General features: G+C 36.4%; 1 protein-coding gene across 3 annotated transcripts in view; it reads left to right on the forward strand.

Annotated features, from left to right (window-relative positions):
* Positions 1 to 22,777, forward strand: part of TBC1D32 (TBC1 domain family member 32) — a 94,669-nt gene that overhangs the window by 41,409 nt on the left and 30,483 nt on the right. For all 3 annotated transcript variants that reach the window (XM_087972643.1, XM_087972653.1, XM_087972648.1), the window contains 7 exons: positions 2,726 to 2,844; positions 5,491 to 5,607; positions 6,441 to 6,529; positions 12,423 to 12,545; positions 13,417 to 13,525; positions 16,192 to 16,285; positions 19,475 to 19,600. In XM_087972643.1, coding sequence (XP_087828769.1) covers positions 2,726 to 2,844; positions 5,491 to 5,607; positions 6,441 to 6,529; positions 12,423 to 12,545; positions 13,417 to 13,525; positions 16,192 to 16,285; positions 19,475 to 19,600 — 777 coding nt within the window. The remainder of the gene's footprint in view (positions 1 to 2,725; positions 2,845 to 5,490; positions 5,608 to 6,440; positions 6,530 to 12,422; positions 12,546 to 13,416; positions 13,526 to 16,191; positions 16,286 to 19,474; positions 19,601 to 22,777) is intronic.

Below are 22,777 nucleotides of genomic sequence, written 5' to 3' on the forward strand. Positions count from 1 at the left end.
GGGAAGGGAAAGAGGGAGTTCAGCAGCCCAAGAGACCAAGGAATGTGAATCATGTTTTGTATATTTGCAATTATAGGCAGTATTGCACTGAAACAGATAAAAGATTCCCATAGATAATTCATAGATGCATGGGTATCATCCAGTTGGTTATATGTAATCAGAGATGTGCAAAAAAAAAAAAAAAAAAAGGCAGGGTTCCTTGTATGGAACTTTCCAGTATTCTCTGGAATAGAGGCTTTAGCACACAACTGTAGTTAATGTCATATAAATTATTCTGTACGTGAAGAAGAAGAAGATGCTTGCTTACTCCGTTGGTGTAATCTGTAATGGAATCTTCACTGTCTTTGCTGAGCTGTTCTTACGAGTTTTTAATGTAGTGGAGAAAATAAACCTAATAAAACAAAATGGCGATTGCACATCCCACAAGTCTTTTGGATATGACCATGGTCAAACCCAGTTCATCTCTTTCTCAATTCCCATCATGCCCAAACTGACTCCCGTCCCAAATACACCTCTCTGCTATTCCACCTAAATCAAATAGAAGCTTCCTCACCAGTTGCAATCTAATCTAGCAGTTAGATACCTCCACATCCATATCTCCTGTAAAAATGAACATCTGCCCTCCTGAAAGGCCCATTTTGCCTAACAGTAGGAAAAACTCCAGATACACTGACAAATACCTCCTTGGGTTTCCCAAACTGTCCAGCCAATCAGATCTCTAGGATTTCCCATTTTATAGAAGCCCTCAACTTCTAAAAAAATCTTTGTTTTTCCATTGTCCAGGATCCTTCTTTTTTTTATAAAGCAGACACCCAACACTTTTTGCAATAAACATGATTCTTCTCCTCAGTGCTATACTCTTTCTTCATACTGAATTCATGACAATCCTATAGATGCTTCAGCTATTTTCAAACAGCAGGTCTTCCATGCTTCCAGCAACCTATCAGATATCTTTTTTGAACCGCTTATAGCAAATAAATGCTGGAAAGGAGCAAGACACTTGTTAAAAGAGGACCTTTGTTTGCTATATATGTCTGGATGCAGCAGCAGCATATAGACAGTGTCAGTCAGGGATGGTTTTAATCAATTCTTATCAAGCATTCTGCATGTGCCCTTGTCCTCTCACAGAAAGTATGGGATAATAATATTTTTTTTTAACTTAGCTGTCTTGGAAAGATCTATAATTAAATAACAATATATTAACTGATGGAAATCAAGTACACAACTTTTTCCTCAATGCATGTCTGTACACTGAGTTACTCAGAATCTATAACATTTATTTTGTTAAACCAAGGTTTTTAAATGATTATGAGATTTTGGCTCTCCCAGAACTCATCTTCAGGGATAATGATTGAAGAGGAACATATGAGAAAAAGAGCCTTTGATGATTTTGCATCATGTCTTATTGTAGTTTTAAATGCAGTGAAGGAGAGTGCCTAGACACAGTGGTGGGTTTCAAAAAAATTTCCTACCGGTTTGGTTGTGAGTGCACACTTGGCATGTGCATGCACACTTTGCGTGCTCACGGGCCAAATGTGTGATTTGCACACATGCAGCATTTGCAGCTCACATTCTGCTGCAAGCCATGTGTGTAAAACAGCTGACACGCTGCAATCAGCTGTGCCATGCGAAGCAGCTGAAGTTGAAAAGCAGGAAATAAAGGTAAGAATAGAGCTGGGACAGGCAGGGGGCCCCAGCAGCTGATTGTCGGAGCGAACCGGTTCCCTCACAGATGATCCTTGGAGTTACTGGTTCTGTCGAACCGGGCCGATCCGGTAGAATACTACCACTGCCTAGACATAAACTCGGGTCACATCAGATTTATAAGTGGCATTTGATTGCACCAAAGACTGTCTCAACATTTGCTGGGGGAAAAGGGGGAAGCTAATAATAACTGGATGCCTGATTTCAAAATATAAAGTCCATCTGAAACTGCTATTGCAGTTAAAAGGCACTTCTGATAGATGGAAGAGAACAAAGAACCAATTATTAATAAGATACTGAGTCTTCCAGAACAGACACATGAAAATGTGTGTAAAGTTATCATCTAGAATATGGAGTGGTGATTGGGTGGGAAAATAAACAAATAAACAAGTACAAGTCTAAACCCACTAGGCTGCTGTTACAAATAAAACTTTAGCACTTAGCACTTAGACTTATATACCGCTTCATAGTGCTTTTACATCCTCTCTAAGCAGTTTATAGAGTCAGCATATTGCCCCCAACAATCTGGGTCTTTATTTTACCGACCTCGGAAGGATGGAAGACTTGAGTCAGCCTTCAGCTAGTCAGAATTGAACTGCTGACAGGGAGCAGTGAGTTAGCCTGCAATACTGCATTCTAACTGCACCACCATGGCTCAACATTAGGAACTTAGTATCAAATTATGCATATTATATTGTTCTGAAAGAAATACAATGGTATTTTTAAGGGTTATAATAGGACAGGTGGATTAACATTAATAAGGGAAAGCGTTCCAAGAGATGAGGCAAATATTCTTGACAATATCTGTTTTTAAGATTTTTGCCTAAGTTCCATGGCCATATTTCAAGATTATACAAGTATTCCTTCTGTTGCCCTTCTTCCTATATCTTCTAAGTATATCCTCAAAGGTCATGCATGTCCCCCACAGTAAGCGATCAAGAGTGAAAAGGAACATTTTTCCTCTTTAGCAGATGTAATACTTTAGTAGATAACTATCATGAAAAAAAAAATTGTTTCCTAGGATTTATAAAGGCCCTTATTACTGAGTTGTGGGGTGTTCTGGAGTGTGGAAGAGATGATGTCCGAATGACTCACCCTAGACCAACACCAGTAGATCCAATTGACCGAAGCTGTCAAAAGGTAAAATTATTTATTTTTTCTCTTCACAAAGACTTATGTGAATGTTCAGTCTGAATATATATTATGTATAATGTTTTTTTTGAGGAAAGCCTTGGGTAGTTTGACATTTCTAATTTTCTTAATTTGATACTAGGACATCAAAAGTTACTAGTCCATGTATGAGCCTCATTTCATTAGGATTCTTTCCATAAAACTGAAAAGCATATAAACTAACTTCTTTTTAAGTATTGGGTTTTAATCTTTGTCCATTGCCCAGAGTCACTTCTGAGAGATAGGTGATCATATAAATTATGTAAATGAACAATTAAATAAACCAATTAACTCAAAAATATTCAGTTCAGGGTTCATGTTTTCAAAGTACAGAATATTAAGGTGTAGAAACAAAATTGTTTCAAGAAGAATTATGTGTAATCACTTCAGGATATTTTTAGCTTCAGTATGTATCAGTCAATCCTGTTTTATTATCTCAGCCAGAAGCCATAATACCAAATGCCTTTACTAACAACTACAAATAAAAACAATTATCCAGATAAAAATGATTCCCATATAAAATCATGATTGCTTTTTGTTTTTACAAATATTCATCACTCAGCAAATAATACGTTCTTTGTTAGAATGTAAACAAGCATACTTTGCAAAGTAATATTAAATGACTACTCCTGCGGTAAAACGAAATTGCTGTTGCTTTGTGAAGCATCAAGTTCTTTCCTGCATTCTATTACAAGCCTCACTTTTTATTTGTATGCAATAGAGCAATAATTTTCTTCGCTGATTTTTATTTGGCCAGCTTCTATGTTGAGTGTAAGAATATGTATATTTTGCTTCATTTTGTTTTTAAATTGGTTCTACAAGCTGAGTAAAAAGAGTTTGGTTAGTTTATTATGTCCTTAGACTGTTCTGCAAGAGTTCTGGAACAGTCCATGAGGGAGGGAGGGAGGAAAGGAAAGGAAAGGAAAGGAAAGGAAAGGAAAGGAAAGGAAAGGAAAGGAAAGGAAGGAAGGAAGGAAGGAAGGAAGGAAGGAAGGAAGGAAGGAAGGAAAGACAATACACGGCCTCTTGGTGGCATTTGCCACCTAAGGAGCAAATAAGTGTTATATGCTATCAATTTTTGTCAGTGTTATTACCAGTATAGAAGAGTCTGTTTAGTCCTCTTTAGTTGAGACAAGAGGTAGCTGGATGCACTAACATTTAAACTTTTGGCAGCCTCTGTTGTTACTGTTCTTCATTTACTACCTAATTGCAAAGTTGGCTTTAAATACTTGATCTACCATCCATTTAAGTTTTCCCTCTAATTGGTAAATTTAATTTGAGAGCCTGGACTTCAGAAATTGGGAAATAAAATGCTCCTGACCAGATTTACAGTTTAGAGGTTCTTCCGGAACCAATCTTGATATTAGATTGGCACATGTTGGTAAGGAGGACATTTATTACCAGTTGCATCTATTTGTGAATGGGCTGAATGCTAGACCTGGTGTTACATATACTGGTAACCTCAATTTACAATCCATTCTTCATGGGATAGCCCTGGAAGATGTATTTATCTGTCTATATTTTAAACAAATTATGAGGCCTCCCACAGAAGTGATTCCGGGCAGCATAGAAAATTAAAGCCAACAATTAAAACATAATAATAATTGCCCAGTTTCACAAACAGCAAATTCCAGTTTATAGGCAGTCAGGAGAACGTAACCTCCCAATATTAGGGAAGGTTAATGAACACCCCCACTCCCCCTGGCCAATGTCTGGGGGAAATTGTATGGAATGTGGCATCTAGATTGTGTTGTACTTTCATAGTCCCTGTGTTGAAACAGCAAAGTGGGTTATTCTTTACTTTTCAAGCTCACTAAAATCTTAGATGTCTTGGACCCAGATTACTTACAAGACTGCCAGAACTAGGGATGGGAAACCTTAGCCCTTTTATGACTTGTGGACTTCAACTCCCAGAATTCCTGAGCCAGCATGGGCCTCATAAAAAGACTAAGGTTCCCCACCCCTGGCCTAAACCATGCAGCCTGCCACCTTTCCTACCTTTTCAGGAGGGTATGTTTTTGCAGGTCTACTGCCATACTCAACAGTTAATTCTGCTAACTCAACGGCTAATTTTGTTTTTTATATGGCAGGCCTTGAATATAGAATGGCTTGCTGATGAAGCCGAGACTGGTTTTGTCATTACAATTAAGGGAGTGATTTCTTATCCAGGTCTTTTGAAGATATTTTAACCAGATTTTTATTCTTTGGGAGGGGTGGCGTTGTTATATCTTCATGCTTGTGTGTCCCTTATATGAAGTGACCAGCTTTTTAAAAATCTGTTTTAATTTTAGGAATTTGCATTAATTTCAGAAAGTTAGACTTCTTGTTGCCTGATTGGTGTTGGATTGGATTCCTCCTACTCTATAATCCATGGAAGGCACCCTGTGAATAATTAATTCATTAATAAATAATTACCCATTGTTAGTCTTGCTCTTTTTTCTTTTTGCTGTGTGTGTGTCTCGAAAGCTTTAATTGAAACTAAGAAGCCAAAAGTGGTGTGGTAAAATTTTGAATATATTATATATTTTCCCCAAAGTAAATGGTAATGCTCATGTAAAAAAGTCTTTAAATGAATCACCATTATTATTGTCCTGTCAACTATACCACTATCCTCAGTTTTTCCTAGCACTGATAAATTTGCTGTCCTGCCCTGCTGTTTATGAACTGATAGGTGACCAAGAGATACCTAATAAAGCAGAGTATTCTCTTCGTGAAGTTCCTACAGATGTTGTTGTAAGTAGTGTTTTTTCTTATCCTCTTAAAAAGATACTTGGAATGATTCTTTTGCAAGGAATGATAAAAATATAATATTTTGATTTTCTACTACATTGGCAATAAATCTTGAATATATTTTTGGTAGTTTTATTACATGCAGCATGAGGGCAGTCTGTGTGCAGATTACACTTATACTTTTTTCCATAATCATAGCAAAAATTTAATTTGCAAAAGCTACCTTCTTTTGTGTTGGTACAAATATGCCACCTAAATTGCAGGTATGATTATGGTAAGAAGTTATTTATATAATATAAATCATATATGTGAGGAAGCCTGTATAACTAAATAAATATGCTTTATAACTACTTTCCAGCTAGAGTTAGAAATCCTTGGTTTCTTTTCATTGGTCTTGGCAGGCCAAAAATTGTGATTTTAGTTTACTTTTTGAAGGGTAAAGAAGTGTCTGCTTGAAACTTGTGCTTTGGTCATAAGTAACTCAGCTGGAAAGGTCTTTCACATTTTTCTTTTTTAAAAAAAAGCAGCTTTATTTCTCGACCTAATATCAGAAGGGAATTTGTGTGTCTGTGTGTGAATGTGTGTGTGTATCGGACTGTCTATCATCTATCAATCTGTCATCTATATCCATCTGTTTGTCTGTCTATTTAATATGTCTGTCTGTCTGTCTGTCTGTATCTATCTATCTATCCATCTATCAATCTATCTATTAAAGCCTAGAACATCTAAAGGTATTTTCATCAAGTATTCATATACTTTAAACACAGCTTTTAAAGACTAACAGCAACTGAAGCATTGACGATCAAAAGTTGGTAAAACCAGTTTTTGTATTTTAGGATATAATTGACAGGCTTATAGTTGTTAACACTGAAGCTAAAATCCATTCATTATTCAACTATGAGCAGTCTCATATCTTTGGACTGAGGTAAGATACTTTCTTATCTGATTTATTTAACAAGGTAAAATGTATAACTTTTTCTCCTTCTTGTTATTTTTTATTGCCAGTGCCAATTAAAATGAATTCTTAAGAATCCAGGCAAAGTGAGAAGGAATACGTAGACAAGTAAAAAAAATCTCACATTGATATATAATATGCATATAACTATGATATTCAGTATTTGATTAGCTAGAAATACACAGCCAGCAAGTATTTCATTTTTTGAGAGATCTCTTTTCGGAGCCAGATTCTTCTGAGACTTGCAGAATCATGATCTGAGAATGGAACTTTGTATGACTGCCTTTTTCTCATTTTAATTACAAGCTTTCAGATCGTAGGTATTGTCCTTGGGTGTATTTCTCAACCCTTCAACATAACCTACATATCATGCCATACACTTGGAAAATAGATCACAACATGCACCTCAGCCTCTTGCAGCTGATGTCAATGTTGTGTAGGCCAGATGTTTTCTCTAATAGGCATGAGGATTTATAAATCTTACTAATGTCCAAAGTGTCAATTTTCTGCTTAGAGTTGGCTACACCTAAGTGAACAATGTGTTCTGTTCTTAGAAGAACACAGGAGACACACGTTCAGATACCTGGCAATGCTGCTTAATCACTGCAATTGTCTAGGGTGTTTGTTTCACAAAATCGTTATCTGCAGTATTATGAAGGAACATGGGAATATGCATTTCTTCTTTCATACTGCTTATCTTTTCCCCAAAGCTACCATTTTGAGGGACGGCTGCGCTTGGGGGAATTTGCAGCAGTTTTATAGATAGATGCCTGTTTGATAAGATTGCTGGGTAGTCTTTAAAAAAAAAAGATTTCCCCATAGATTTCAGTTCAGAAATCAGCAGTTTCCCAGTCTCTCTGACAGCAGTTCATTAACACTCTTGAGAATATGTAGCATTTCCCCAAAGTAAGTAACTCAGCATGTTCTCAAGTAAATGTGCTAAAGTAATTGTCATTCAGTTATATATACATGTCCTTTCTGAGCATAATGATAAGCCCCAAGTTAATTTTAGCTTTTGATTTGTACCTGAAGTGCCACAAGGCTTTCTCAGTGCATAAGGATTTTAAATTGGATTCTCTGTTTTGAAGATGCATTATCTGGATTAAAACCATTATTCTCTTCCAGTAATCTTGCAACCCGTCAAGACTAGTTATTAATATAGTTGTTTTAGTTCATTTCCTATATCAGATATTTTATTGTTGGTCTTCATTGCCTCTCTTAGGAGAGCACACAGTATGGAGAGTTGCTGCAAGGGAGTTGCAGACGGTACTTTATTTGTGCTCCCATGAGTTTGAAAACACATTTTTGGAATTGAAACGGAACCGCTGTGTGGCTTTAATAATCAGCCATCTTATTACCTCTATTTTTGTTTTATGTTTGTTGGAAATTCTACTCCAGTCGCTCCATTTTTATTTAAAAAAACAAAGCAAGTGTGATTTATTCTAGTTTCCACGTTTAAGTGAACTTTTAAATATATTTTATAGAACATCTTTTCCAATAGTTCTGAAAAGCATTTAAAATATCCTAGAAAATTGATACGTTGTCACTTTTATTGATAATATACTAATCATGCAATATGCCGGACTTTAATGAATAACATTCTATTAGTTTCTCATTTGATTTTTCTCTAAACAGCATTTATGGGGGGAAAATATGCCTCTGAATACATATAACCAAGAATGAAATAAAGCACCTGTTACTAAAATTGGGAGAATTTAACAAAAATGAATTTGGAACAGCATAATAATTAGAAATGGTTATCAACAATTTTCTTGGTATTTAAATTATACTAGTGATTTAATTTGCCTACAATTTTTGTACCCTGCTCCAGTCCAAAGACCCTGTTATTCAGTGTTATTTACAGCAACATATTAAAATTGTTAACACACCCCAATGAGCACCCATAAACTATTAAAAGCATAGTGGAATAATGTTGTTTTAATTGCTTTATGGAGTGCCAAGCGTCCACAAACCATTGAAGAAAACCATCTACCCATGCTCCATGTTATTCTTGTGGGTGGGTTAATGCCAATATTTACGATTTATTTTTGGTGCAACCGATTAAATTGTCAAAGATATTATGGCTGTAAAATGCCATTGATGTATTTTTTGTTAAAGTTTGCACTGATTCCTGAGTACACTATAGCACTGTTTTCCCCAAAAACGTGATTTGTTTTAAATAATTCATACTTAGCTTTTCAGAGTTGAAACATTATAAAATGACATGGTCATAAGTCATATACCTATGAGGGATTATATTTGTTGCATAAATATTTACATACACATTGAATACCTAAATATTTATTAAGCTTACAGTATCACTCCTTGAGATATACCAACAAATGAATGATGTTTCTGAAGTTTATGGAAAATAACTTTATGAATAAAACATAAAACATGTTGTTAGGACAAAAATAGTTATTTTTGTATTGCCTGTAGTAGCTTTGTGCTATTATTTACACATAAACATAGATATACAAGATCTCAAAGTTTGACTTGACTCCTTGCAGTTACTTGGGCATGTCCATACAATTTTCTAGGCAGCATTTTCAAAATTTTGCCATTTTTAGCAGCAAACAAATAAGACGAAAAATAATCTATTGCCATTTCCCCATGAAAATAGATTCTTGGTAAAATAGCATAGCTAAGATCAAGCTCTATGATACACATTAAAGTGATTTTTTTTTAATTTTCAAAAAAGAATAAAGATTGCTTCCAGTAACCATCTCTTCCCAGCGGCCTGCAGAAACCAGAAAAGTTTTTGTTCCATAAAATAATAAGTCCTTTCCTTTCCTTATCCATTTTTCTCAAAGATATGGGTAACACATTTAAAAATTATTCAGTCTGGGGTGTTGCACAATTTCTTTTTTTTTTCACCTGATTTTGACTGATTTAAAAACTAGAATTGTAGCAGCACCAGATTTCTGTAGCTACATACAGTTGGCTAAAGTTACTCAGGTCACCTCTGCTTTTAATTAAAAGCTTTCTACTTGCAGATTCTATTCTTTTTACAGTTTTCTATACTACACATGTACTACGTCAATTCTGATGAATTTCTTTTTCAATACATAAAAGATTGATGCTTGAAAAATGATAGAAAGAGTTCACATTTTTGTGGGAGTAGAAACTTAAAATAGGATCCTGGATCCAGTTGATAGTCTTCTTGAGAGAAAGCACCAAGAAACAATATAAGTCAATGGGATTTTTATTTTTTTATTATAATCAAATATCGCAGAAGAATTTTGACCACAGAAGGCATTGTGTTGACTTCAAGGGTGGGGTTCCACCAGTATAACAACCGGTTCGGTGATTGTGTGCTTCACGCGCGCACGTGCGCTCCACATTTAGAAAAGTTCTAATACTTAACCTTCTACAGCAGTCCCTGTGAATAAAACAGCTGAGGTGTGGCAAACTGCTCTGCCGCGTGAATCAGCTGTGCTCTAAACAAAGGAAATGAAGCACAGAAAAGATCAGGAGCGGGTGGGCGGGTCCTCATGCTCGTTGCAGCGAATCAGTTCACTGCCAGCTGATCTTCGGAGCAAAGGATTCGCCCGAAGCGGTCTGAACCGGTAGAATCCCACCCCTGGTGGGCTTGTGGTTATGGTTATGACATATTAGTATATTGAGGACCTCTGGAACATGAAATGATAGAACTGATGTCTAGTGTGTCACTGGAAGAAAACAAAACAAAATGGATCTGACTGAGCTTTGGAGCTATGTTATAGCAAAAAGAGATAAAACACTTTTATTTCTGTCTTACATCCTGCATCGTCAGGTTGCTTTCCAATGTTTTAGGATAGGAAATTCCCTTATGGGTATAGTCAAGATCAAGAATTGACACCTGGTTACAATGGCCCGTTGGTAGAGCATTTTGATTACAAAGTTATTCAGATTCACTCCAGTCATCTATGGAGATTCCCAGTCATCCAGGTCATGGTTGTCTCAAAGGTGCTTTTTCAAGAAGCACCTGGAGTTTCTTGTCCAGTGGCCTCTTAAAAAAGCACCTTAGGGATTCACTCCAGTCTTGATTCCACAGGGCCAAAATAGAAGCAAGACCTGGGGCACTCTCTTGTCACGTTATTCGGAACTTCTGTGTCCTGGTGTCCTGTGATTAAGTGGATAGGATGTTTTGTAAGTTTGTTTTAACATAGGAGCTGGACCTTTGCCCTTCTTGGCTTCTGCAGACTGCTGGGAAGAGGTGGTTACCTGAATCTCATTGTGGGAAGGGTTGTTGCTCACAGCCTTGAAAGAAGCTAAGTGTGCCCATCATTAAGATGTTTCTTCTTGAATCCATAAGTGTTAGATAACTGCTGCCTGGTCTCCTTTCTTTTTTAGGAAAGATTGTCAAAATGATGGTGGGGCCAACTCTGAAGGAAGCAAATTATCAGAATCCTTTGCATGCAGGGTTAAATTCACTCTAATGGATAACTTTTGTCAAAAGTTGGAGGAGCGAATTGTATCTATCCTTGTCCTCTTAGACTTCTCAATGGTCTTGGATACTATCAACATGATATCCTACTGGATATGAGGGGATTGGGGTACAATGCTACAGTGGTTCCCTTTCTTCTTTAATTCCATTTAGTAGTAGTTTAGAAAAGAGATTGGTGTAGAGTCCACTTCATTTGAATCAGTTTTCGTCCCCTATTTTTTAATATTTATGTCAAGTTGCTAAGGGAGGTAATTCAATATTTTTTATATTAGTAGTAGGGTGACGATACCTTGCTTTACATCATGACCTTGGATTGTAGGAATAGCAATAGCACTTAGACTTATATACCACAATGTTTTACAGCCCTCTCTAAAGCAGTGTCAGCATATTGCCCCCAACAATCTGGGCCTTTATTTTACCAACCTCAGAAGGATGGAAGGATGAGTCAACCATGAGCCAGTGAGACTCGAACTGTTGAACTGCAGTACTGCATTCTAATCATTGTACCATCACAATTATGCTGGAGATGCTATTGAATTCTGGTGATTGAAGTACACACATTTTAAGTTGCCAAGTTTGAATATAGACTTAGAACAAAGCTCTTTCATAGAGTACCTGGGGACTGGTGCCATTTATTGTTTCTTTCCTGTTTCTTTTTATTTTTTGAAATACAGTTTTTACAATCAACATTTTAATGTCTATAACTGTAAACCACTGAGATTCCTTAACTGGATTGCAGTGGGATATGAATATAAGAAATGAGTAATTACTGGGGGGGGGTGCTTAGATAATGTAATTAATTTTAATTAATTTATCTTATCTTTTTAATGGGGAAATAGTTTTTTATTTCTGCTTTAGTGAAAACCAGGGCCTTGATGGAGTGGCTAGAGCAATGTCAAGTAACTTAAAATGTGTGGACATCAGCATGGATAGCTGGAGAATTCTGGGATTTGAAGTCACCAAGGTTGAGAAATATTGGGCTAGATAAACTTTATTTAATGTATTTATCAAATTTATATAGCCACTCATCTTTACAAGGGGTAATTTCAATAATAAATGAAAGGTTGAAAATAATTGCATCAATTGATATCTTTGTGTGGAGAATCTGTTATAGTTATCTTTTGCCTGGTGTGTATTCAAATCAGTCCTGGCATCTTAGAAGGATCACACACAAAAAGGAGAATACAAAGCTGTTCATCAGAATAGATGATAATAGCTAAGTGGATGAATAGCCTGACTGACTTACATGCAATGTTTTTCCAGCTCAAAATGCATAAAAAATTAATTTTTATACCAAGTGGGGATAACAAACAATATTAACCTTCCATATCATGTTACTTCATCATATGTAAAGAACAAGCTGAGTGTGAAATTTTTAACATCTCTGTATCACCAAAACTTCTAACTGTCATTCCTATATATTGTGCTTTACAGGTTATTAAATGTGCTATGCTGTGATCTAAATACCCTTCTGCTTCTAGAATCTCAATACAAGGTATCAGAAGTGCTTTTAGATGCTCAGAATGAAAATGCCATCAGTATTTCTGAAACTCCTCGGTAAGAAACAATAATTTAAAATGCTATGAATCTAAAACCTGGTTCTCTGTATTCTTCCTGGTCCTCTGTGCATATTTAAAGAGTGCCAGTTTGGAGTAGTGGTTAGGTTCTGATCTAGAAATCAGGAGATTATGAGTTCTGAAACACCCTTAGAAATGAAAGCTGGGTGACTTTGTGTCAGACACACTCTTTCAGTCCAACCCATCTTACAGGGTTGTTGTTCTGGAAAAATAGGTGGGATAAATGTAGTAATAATAGAAAAGTACTGACTTCTATGAATAGACATTCCAATATTATAGCTTACTCTTGTTTTCTTAAAGCTTGTCTCTAAAGGAATGATTAGCATCCATGCATCTGTCCATCTGTTATCTGATTGAAGATGTCAACCACTTCCACTTTTTATCTTCTGTTTTATAAGACGCTCTTAAGAAGTAGTGTTAATATAGCTCAGAAACCAGATGATTAATCTAAGTACTATATAGCAGGGGTCCCTGGACCAGCACCAGTTCACAGCATGCTAGAAATGGGCCACGCATACAAGCGAAACCCCATCTGGGTTGCAGACAGCACACAAACTACGCCCTCTCCAATCCACAGAAAAATCTCTCTCCATGGAACGGTCCCTAGTACCCAAAAGGTTGGGAGCCACTGTTGTACAGTATAGACCTGTAATAACTCGTGTGACATTATTGTATTGCCAGATAAGGAACCTTATGTAATGGAAGGAATAGGTGTATGCCTATTCCCCATTTTTGTAATTGTAATACCAATACTGCAAATGGATGGGAGCTGTTTTGTGGATGATTTGGATCCCAAGTATTACATTTTGAGTTTTTCAGTCATTTCTCAATTCAGTTTTGTTTTGCTGCAGGCAATTTATAATTGATGGCTTATCGGTTGAGAGAAACCATATTCTCGTTAGAATAAGTCACGTCGGGGGCCCCACCGAACGGATCTTGCCTCCAAGAGTACTGCATAAGGTTGTAAATGTATTTTATGTTTTCCTTTTCATCTAGCCTCACTAGGTAATAGTTGCAGTTGATTACTTTCTCTTTTATTTAATCAATGATTTGTTTAAAACTTCTGCTGCTCTTCTTGCCAGCTGTAAAAAAAATCCCTCAATGTCATCATACTTCTCATAACTTCTGAGTTTATGGCCCTGATGCATTACTTACGCAGTGTTCAAGTTTATTCCCCAAATATATGCAAGATATTAAACTGCCAAAGTTGAAGATCCCAGATGCTGAGAATCTATAGCAAACCCGAGCTACCACGACTCTGAGTCTACATCAGGGGTGCTTAAATTTGGCCTGTGGGACCACCCGGGAATCAGCAAAGGACCGGCCTGCAGTGCCTCTGCCAGCAAAAGCGGAGCTCTGTTTTCATTGGCAAAGGATTGCAGCAGGCCGGAAAATGGAGCTCCGGAAGTCCATTTTCGCTAGCAGTGGGCCACCACTGGCAACCCTGACATGAGTGATGTTGAGCTAGCCACGCCCATGTCTGCCCCCTGAGGTCAAACACAACCCTGATGCGGCCCTCAGTGAAATTGAGTTTGACGCCCTTGCTCTATCTACATGGATGCATTTTTTAAAAATTTATTGCACTTCATTTCATTTTAATTAACTCTGTGTTTAATTTTAATTAATTAGCTATATAATTATAGGCTGTTTCAATCTGAAAAAGACAATATGAACAATATACCAATACAGTAATTATAATAAATAACCATATACAGATAGTCCTTGACTTACAACAGTTTGTTTAGTGACTGTTTGAAGTTACAACAGTACTGAAAAATACTGACCATTGCAGCATCCTCATGTGCGTACGTTTGGATGCCTGAGAACTGACTCACATTTATGACAGTTGCAGTGTCCCAGAATCAAATGATCCCCTTTTGTGACCTTCTGACAAAGTGAATGGGAAACCAGACCCAGCAAACAGTTGTGGTACTAATTTAAGAACTATAATGATTCATCTCACAGATGGGGCAAGAAAATGGGGCAAAGCTCACTGAACAAATTTCTCACTTAGCAACATAAATATTGGTCTCAATTGTAGTCGTAAGTTGAGGACGGCCTGTAAGTTATAAAGTATAGCAACATCCGTCCATTTTTAGCAGCAACAAAATTTCTTCAGTCTCTGAAGAAATCTTGAAACAGCCAGAAGTTGTTCGGCCTTCAGAAGGCCACGACAACAGAGCAGCCCTTGTTTCACGGGGTTTGCTGCTTCAAAGGAAGGCCCTCTGAAAGAAAACTCTGTTTCTGTCAGTCCTTCGTTGACATCATGATAGGTAGCAGACTTTGAACAGGCATTGTCTATGCACTCTGATGGGCCGGAGGGAGAACCGTGTGGGAAAGGGAATCTTGGAGATACCCAAGCCCTGAGCCACATAAGACTTTAAGGACCGGCACCTTGATGGAAATAACACCGACAGCCAATGCAGCTCCCATAACAGTATTATGTGGCAGTAGTGAGACTTTCCCATAAGCCCAAGGGCTGCTGCATTTTTCACCAGTTGAAGTTTTCGAATGGTCACCCATGTAAAGTGAACTGCAGGAACCAATTGTAGTAGTCACTCCACCACTTTCTCAGGCATTTTCTCCTGAAAGGAAAAGTTGAAAATAGGATTATAGTTGTCCAGAGCTAAAGGATTTGGGATACATAGTTAAGGAGGGGATAAAATAATGCCTTTTAAAAGATCACTGGAATTTTTAATTCCTGAAGAGAAGTGTTGCTTGTATACTGGGTTCAAATTCTTGCTTCATCAGTGGCCAGATAACTAGCCAGAAAGATCAGGGACCAAGTCCCTAGATGGCAAAACTAGAATGTTGTCCACTTTCTCATAACACAAATATCAGGAAACCTCCAAGTAACTCCTAAAGATGTCAACTCTTGTCATGTCGTTAGATACTATCCACCCTGTTTAGCCTGGAGCTATGTGAGTGATTTTATTCACCAAACCATCAGCTAAACAATAACAAGTTGCTCTTACTGGGTCTTCCATCCAGAGGTGGTATTCAGCAGGTTCTGACCAGTTGTGGAGAGCCGGTAGCGGAAATTTTGAGTAGTTCAGAGAACTGGCAAATACCACCTCTGATTAGAGATTTTACAGTATCCTTCCCCTGCCACGCCCACCAAGCCATGCCCACAGAACCGGTAGTAATTTTGTTTTAATCCCACCACTGCTTCCATCCTGTCCTTTCCAAGGTGGATTAACATCATTTTAAAGAATTTAAAGAGTAAATAAATAATAAACATCACTTTAAAGCGTATAGCTGACTGACATCACATAGATGTAATATGGATAATGAGTGTCTTGGCTATTTCACATATTAATTATATCTGTAAAACACTGATTTGTAATACTTCCATTATGTAGTGTTTGTTTTGCATATTCCTTTATTATCTTTCATAATTATCTATGCATTTTTTATAGACCAACATAGTCTATTTCTGCTTGTCAACTCAATGTATAAAATTAGGAGTGATATGCTTTTTAATAATAAAGTTTAAGTGTAGCACCAAGAATAGTATGTTTAAATTAAGATACTGATTCTTTGTTATTCACTGAGAGCTTAAATTAGTTAAATGAGTTGAACAAATTATATCACATAATTTTCTTCTTCTCTGTGCTCTTCCTTAGGGTGATGATCCATATCCTTGGCCAATGTTTTCGTCATATCCTTTGCCAGCATGCTATCTTGCTGAATTTCCTAGAAAAAACCATTCAAGAAAAGGTACATTGTGATTATATGAAGCACTACAAAAATATAAAGTATCCACTGTTTAATGAGGGTGCAATTTCATGTTAACTACAGTAGTATATATTCTCTGTAGTTCTTTGGTAGTTCAGCGATCTTTATAACTTCATATTTTTTTTTACACATTGAAACCACTCCTTAGGGGAAATTCCTGTATGTGAGATGAAATATACACATTGTTTATGAGGTAATGGAAGGTTTTTGGATTCACTATATTTTCTTTTATCTTTTGGCTTGTATGTTGTCATTGAGATGCAGCGTGATTCTGTTTAGTGTTGAATTATACACTATCACAAACGTAGCAATCACACCAAGCACAATTTGAATGGAAGGAAACAGAACATGTGGAGATACTTGTCCAGACAGATACTGCATTCAGTTCATAGATTCTAAGCATGTAAGGTTTTTTTAATAAAACAAATACATAAAATATTTTCTTTGTTAACTCTGCAAAGCAAGGAATTTTCCTTCACTTGATTATTGTTCCAAGATTATTTATTCCCTGGAGAAGATCAGAATCGAGTTATCTGTATCTATTATACTTTTGTTTTAGATTGAAATATAATTATTCTTTAGGTATAACATCTTGTTTTCATACTTAAGTATGTTAATAAGCATTGGATCAAGAGGAAATAACTTTGTTATTCTCTGAATTTAATATGAACACAGCAAACATTTTTAAAATATAATTTTACTGAAAAGTTTAAAAACAAAAGTAAAAACTAATATAAACTATTAGAATAGTTTAAATATGAACTATTAGAATAGAAAAAAATGAATATTTTTTGTTTAATAAAAAGTATTATCCTCATTTGCAAATTATTATTTTATTTGGAAAGATCCATTTGAAATGGGGTAATAGCAATCTGATATTAGATAAAGGTAGAAATATGCAAACTGTAGCACAAATCTTATCAATATAGACAAGAGGAAAAAAAATCTTGATCACTGGGAACCCAATATAAGCTCATTTCTAAACAATAGATTGCTAAACAAACTTTTAAAAACATCTCAAAGGAAATAGTTTTAAACTAAGGGGGGGAATTGTGCATGTGTAAACAAACCATCTCAGATAGTATAAATGTAAAAAGAAACTCAAAAATCCCTCTCCTACTATATATTACTCATTTAAGTGTATCCAGAAGTCTTTTCCTTCCAAATCTGAATGAATTAGCAGCATGCTGTATTGATATGCCATGCTTTCCTCCCTCAGTGTTTATCAGATTTGTAACTATGTGGATACCATTTTAGTTACTTGATATTTGGAAGCAGCTATGTAAATATTGTGTCAGACTAGAGATTGCAAAGATGAATAGATAGATAGCCTTTATAATGACTCCCATAGGGGGTTATGACATCTATCAATGAAATACAATATGAGGTGACGGCTTTTCATCTGGACTGCAGCTAAAACAGGCCCCAAGGAAGCAAAACGATCACTTTTATATGCTTAGAGGAATCTTAACTTTTCGTAGAAGTAGAATCAGCCTTGGGAGGGAATACATCCTGAAAGTAGCCCAAATTAAACTAAGAATAAACATTCTCAATAACCACAGAATGCTAAATGTTTTCTGAGATGAAAAAATAAACTAGGGGGAGTGATATCTGAGTGGAGTAATATGAGAAAGTACACCGTGCATGGAAAGTGCAAAGGCTGAAGCGGGGGAGTATCTGAGCTGGACGGAAGTATTGTGTAAACACTGAGCAAATACCTGCCAGACTCTCAGTAAAGGATGGCCATAGATCCATTGATTTGAAAGGGTAATAGGAAAGGGATATGATTGATATGTACAACCTGATTGTTATGTTCTGCAGTAGGCTAGTCTTTAAGTAGATAGGTAGGCAGGCAGGTAAGTATATGCATTTTTTTTTCTTGCTTGCAGTAAAGCATCTTATCAAGTTGCATTCAGCCAGTGAAGCTTCTGCTATTATGAATGCAGGCTGAGTTTCTGGAGAACAGCCATATATTCCTGTCCCTGTGTAAAGCTTGACAGATAAGGACACACCATATTGCAACTATCAGAATAATCCTAATTGTGAATACTGTAATATTACCTAGAAAAGCTAGCATATCTCTCTGAATAATTACAGGGGACAAATGGTTAACTCTAAAATCCCAAAACCCCAATTATGATCCCCTGAATAAATTTAGCATATATTAGTCATAGAATCAATGCTCATTTCCATGAGGAAATATTTCATTCTTTGATGACTTAGTGATTTCACAGTGACTAAATATTATATCAATTTGTACAGACTATAACTCCTTTTTCATCTACGTGTAGGTGAAAAATCAATCTAATTCCAGTTGCTAGAATTGGACCACTTTCTTGAATTTCATGTTAAAAGAGTTTGACTGTTTTTCATTTCCGAATTAAACACACTGACTTTGATGCCTTTGATAGGAGATATTCTATCAGTCATACCAGCATTGAACTTGACTTCTGGTGATAACATCACCATTGCAATGGTGCTATCATTACCAGATGCAAGATGGGGAGTAGGCAGTTCAGCCTTCTCCCTGTTGCCTGTCACCATCTTGCCATCTTCTCCAAACAGTGGACTAATTCTTACTTGAACTTTCCTCTTTTTGTGCACATGTCCAAAGGATCCTTTTCTGTTATTTTTGGCATTCTTAGCAAATTTTAAATCAGATGTATCCAACCTATGGTCCTAGACAATTATTAATGCAGCCCCACAAGATAGTTAAAAAAAGATTAAAAAAAATACTAGTTTGTTATTTATGTACTTTAACTATATGATATATTTTATATCGGTGTAAGACAATTTATCTTCACTCATTGTGGCCCAGGCAAGCCAAAAAGTTGGACACCCAAGCTTTAAATCATACTAAGCCTTAAGTTTCCTAATTCTTTCCTTGCAAATTTGGGTTATTTGGAAATTCTGCCTTTATTATATATCCTTCTTTCCCTTTTTGAAACTTATCTGCTGTTCTCAGTTTATTGGAGATACTTGGTTAAAAAAAACTTTGATAATTATAGCTGTACTTTCCCAGTTTCAAGTTAGACCTGATTGCACAGTTAAAATAATTGTTTAAATGGTCTAGAAACCCTTTTCTTCAAATTTTAGGACAACAGAATAGTCCTAGCAAGAGACCTTTTTACCACTTTCAGAATTGCAATGGTATTTTCATCTTTGTTTCAGATGACGATGTTAGCAAACTTTTATCTGTATTAAAAAACCCAAATAAACAGACAGGATGGCTTGAAAATGTTCAAAGGCAGTTTTGTGAAATCATGCAAAAGAAACCAGATGTCATAAGTGGAGCCAGTAAGTCTATTTCTTTGTTTATTTATATACAAATACTCTTTTCAGGTAAAAGTTCAAGGAGACTGACAGGATTTAAAAATTAAAAAAGAAAATGTAAAAACAAACATTAAAAGCAATGTCACTACTAATACTGAAATAGATTAATAAAAAAAACCCACCCCTTTAGATGCACCTTTATGAATCTCCTAAATATCAAGAGAAAGGAGGCTGAAAAAGAAGTCAGAAATACATTTTGTAGTCCATAATTCCATATTTTTATCCAAAACCACTAACTTTTCTTTGTTTACTTATATTAATACCTCTCACAACACAGCGTGATATGTCTGTAGGATTTTAAAGAGGAAGTCTTGATATCCAAATGTTATTTATCTGATGGAAATTTATTTTGGAGGTTAGTGTTACGTTGGGAAGGATGTAGAAGTATGGTTGGTTCCAAGGTCAAAGGTAGGGTGCATAAGGATTCACTTTGTGTGAATGTGAATTTTGAGGGGAGGAAGCAAGAAGCCCAGCTGGATTTACTTTCACTTTTAAAACTTGGTTGCAGAGAAAAATGAAAAGAGTTTAGTGAGACATATCCAGAGTAGTAGTATCAAAAAAAGAGGAGGAAATGCACTGTCTCTACTAATTTGATTCTGGTGCTTGCATTGCTTCCAGTGTAGCCAGGAGTTTGGTTGCCTTGCCTTTATTTATTTTATCATATTTTTATCCTGCCTTTATTTATAAATAGCTCGCCAGTAGTGGTGAACATATGTAAGTTCCCTTCCTCCTATTTTTCCCACAGCGACAATCCTGTGAGGTGAATTGCGCTGAAAGAGAATTATTGGGCCAAAGTCACCCAGCTAGCTTTCATGCTAAGATGGGACTAGAATTCACAGTCTCCTGGTTTCTAAGCCAGTATCTTAACCACTACACCAAAATGATAAGCATACAAGCTTTTAAACCTACAGGGGGAGAATTGATAGAACCAAAGTGCAAAACTTGGGACTTGAAAGGCCCTCCAAGGCAACTTTGCACATACACACTCCCTATCTCTGACATATCTATCACCTCTCAGTTTTGCCATAGGCTGGACTTCACACCTGATCTTCAGCCTACTACTGCCTTCTTTCACTCCCAGCTGCTGTTTCCTTTTCTTCCTCTTCCTTCTCTCACACTCTGCTGTGTTTTCCTGTCTTTTCCTCGCACCCATTAGCCTGTTGAATGATATCCCTTCCATGTGCAAGTTCTGATTGTATAAGAAAAATATCCTTAATGTAAGGCTTGCATTATAGCACATTTCTATTTTTAATCCTCTTGTTTGTCTAGCAGTTCTAAAAGTGTATTTAGGCAAGCTTTCAAAATATGTTAGAGCACAGTGTGCACCGCTAATTTGTGTGTTCATAGTATAGCACCAGCCTACACTTTGCCTTGAATAATGTCAATCAAGTGTAGCCTGACGAATATAAAAACATGTAAGCCTTTTCAGGGAAAACATTTACTTAATTTTTTAAAAAAATGAAAATCGCAACTCTTGGTTTTTAAAATTAATTAACTGAAAGGAAATCAACTCAATTGGGTTTAAAATAGGTGATATCAGTTATCCAAAAGACTTTTCTGGGATGACAAACAAAAACAGTTTAAGAATATTTACTCATGTTTACATCAAAATGTGAAGGCTGATATATTTCTTTGCTCGCAGCAGCAACTAAAAGAAATGACAAAGAAATACTAGTTGAGAAATAAATGCATGTGAGGACCGTGCAGAAATCCAAATTTGAAGGGCAAAATGTGATTAAGAGCCAGCAATGGGCACGCACATAGTATTTCTAAGGAATTTCTTAAAACAGTTGCACCTTTCTCTAAGATCCAGCATCTACCCTCTGAAACGGCTATAGGATTTATTTTATTTGTTTATTAAATTTATATGCCGCCACTTCACTGTCAAGTGGCTTTGGGTGGCTTACAACATCCTAAAAACAAGAATATAAAACATTAAAATGTTAAAACATTAAAAATTAACAAAAATTGGTTAATTAAGAACCGATGCACAGTGGGGTGAAAGTGGGACTTTCTTTAGGGGCCCTAAGCCAATTGGCAGAGCTAGGTTTTGAGAACCTTTAGGAAGGCCAAGAGAATCTTGGAAAGAGTCAGATTTGAATTATGAGGTAATTGACAGGGATTATGTGGGTGTTCATCCTCATGGTCTTCAGATTGAGATCCCCGCAAAGCAAGGGTGAAATTCAAAAATTTTCCCTACCAGCTCTGTAGGCATGGCTTGGTGGGCGTGGCTTGGTGGGACTCAGTCTCTAAAAGAAAGAAGGTGGGCGGGCTTGGGGGGGTTGGACTCAGTCTCTAAAAGGAAGAAGGCAGGCAGGCATGGGTGGGGCCGATTGATTCAAATAGTCTCTACCACCTCTCCTGAGGGGTAGGGAGGTGGTTGAATTTCACCACTGCCACAAAGCCCTCCAGTCTTTAAGCAACATTGGAAAGGAAGTTATAATTCTGAAAAAAAAAGTTGTGTGCATTTTCATCTTTAAAGAAAGTTTGAATCCACTAAGTATTTCTGGGTAACTTTTTATTCTGTACATACATTCAATGCTTAAAAAAGGACTAGCATTTTCCAAATGATTACACTTTTGTATAGATATTGGACCAGTGCAGGGTAACTTAGATTTGCCTCGCGAGAAAGGGAAAAAAAGCCCTGTTGTGGCAACGAAGTTCTCATTCCTGAAGCAGATGTGCCTACCCAAACCAGAAGTATCGTCTGTTTAGGCATTGTGTGTTCCAGCTTTGATAAGGATATGTTGGACAAGGCAAGCATTTTCTTTTTCAGGAACTCCTTCATGTAGGCCTTCTTTCCATTTTTTTTAAAAAAAATTGCAAACCCCCATGAGACCAAATTGCACGAAGGAAAATTATATTACATATAGCAACATTGTGCACTTAAGGAAAATTGTTTAGCTTCTAAAATGAAATGTTCTGTGACAACTTTATTGAGTTATTGTATTCAAATGCTGTTTGTCAATGTTATTCATATTTCTCAATAATATATCTGGGAGTTCACTTTGGGGTGTGAGAAATTGATTGATGATTCATTCCTGGAACCACTTACATGATTATTATTTAAAGAATACTTTTTAAAAAATTAATACAAACTGGTTTCCCATTTTTGACACTTTTAAGCAGAAATTCTGTTGA

The sequence above is a fragment of the Notechis scutatus genome, chromosome 1 (assembly GCF_049901735.1).
Source record: "Notechis scutatus isolate UNSWTSFEM ecotype Mainland chromosome 1, rNotScu1.2, whole genome shotgun sequence".
Taxonomy (NCBI): domain Eukaryota; kingdom Metazoa; phylum Chordata; class Lepidosauria; order Squamata; family Elapidae; genus Notechis; species Notechis scutatus.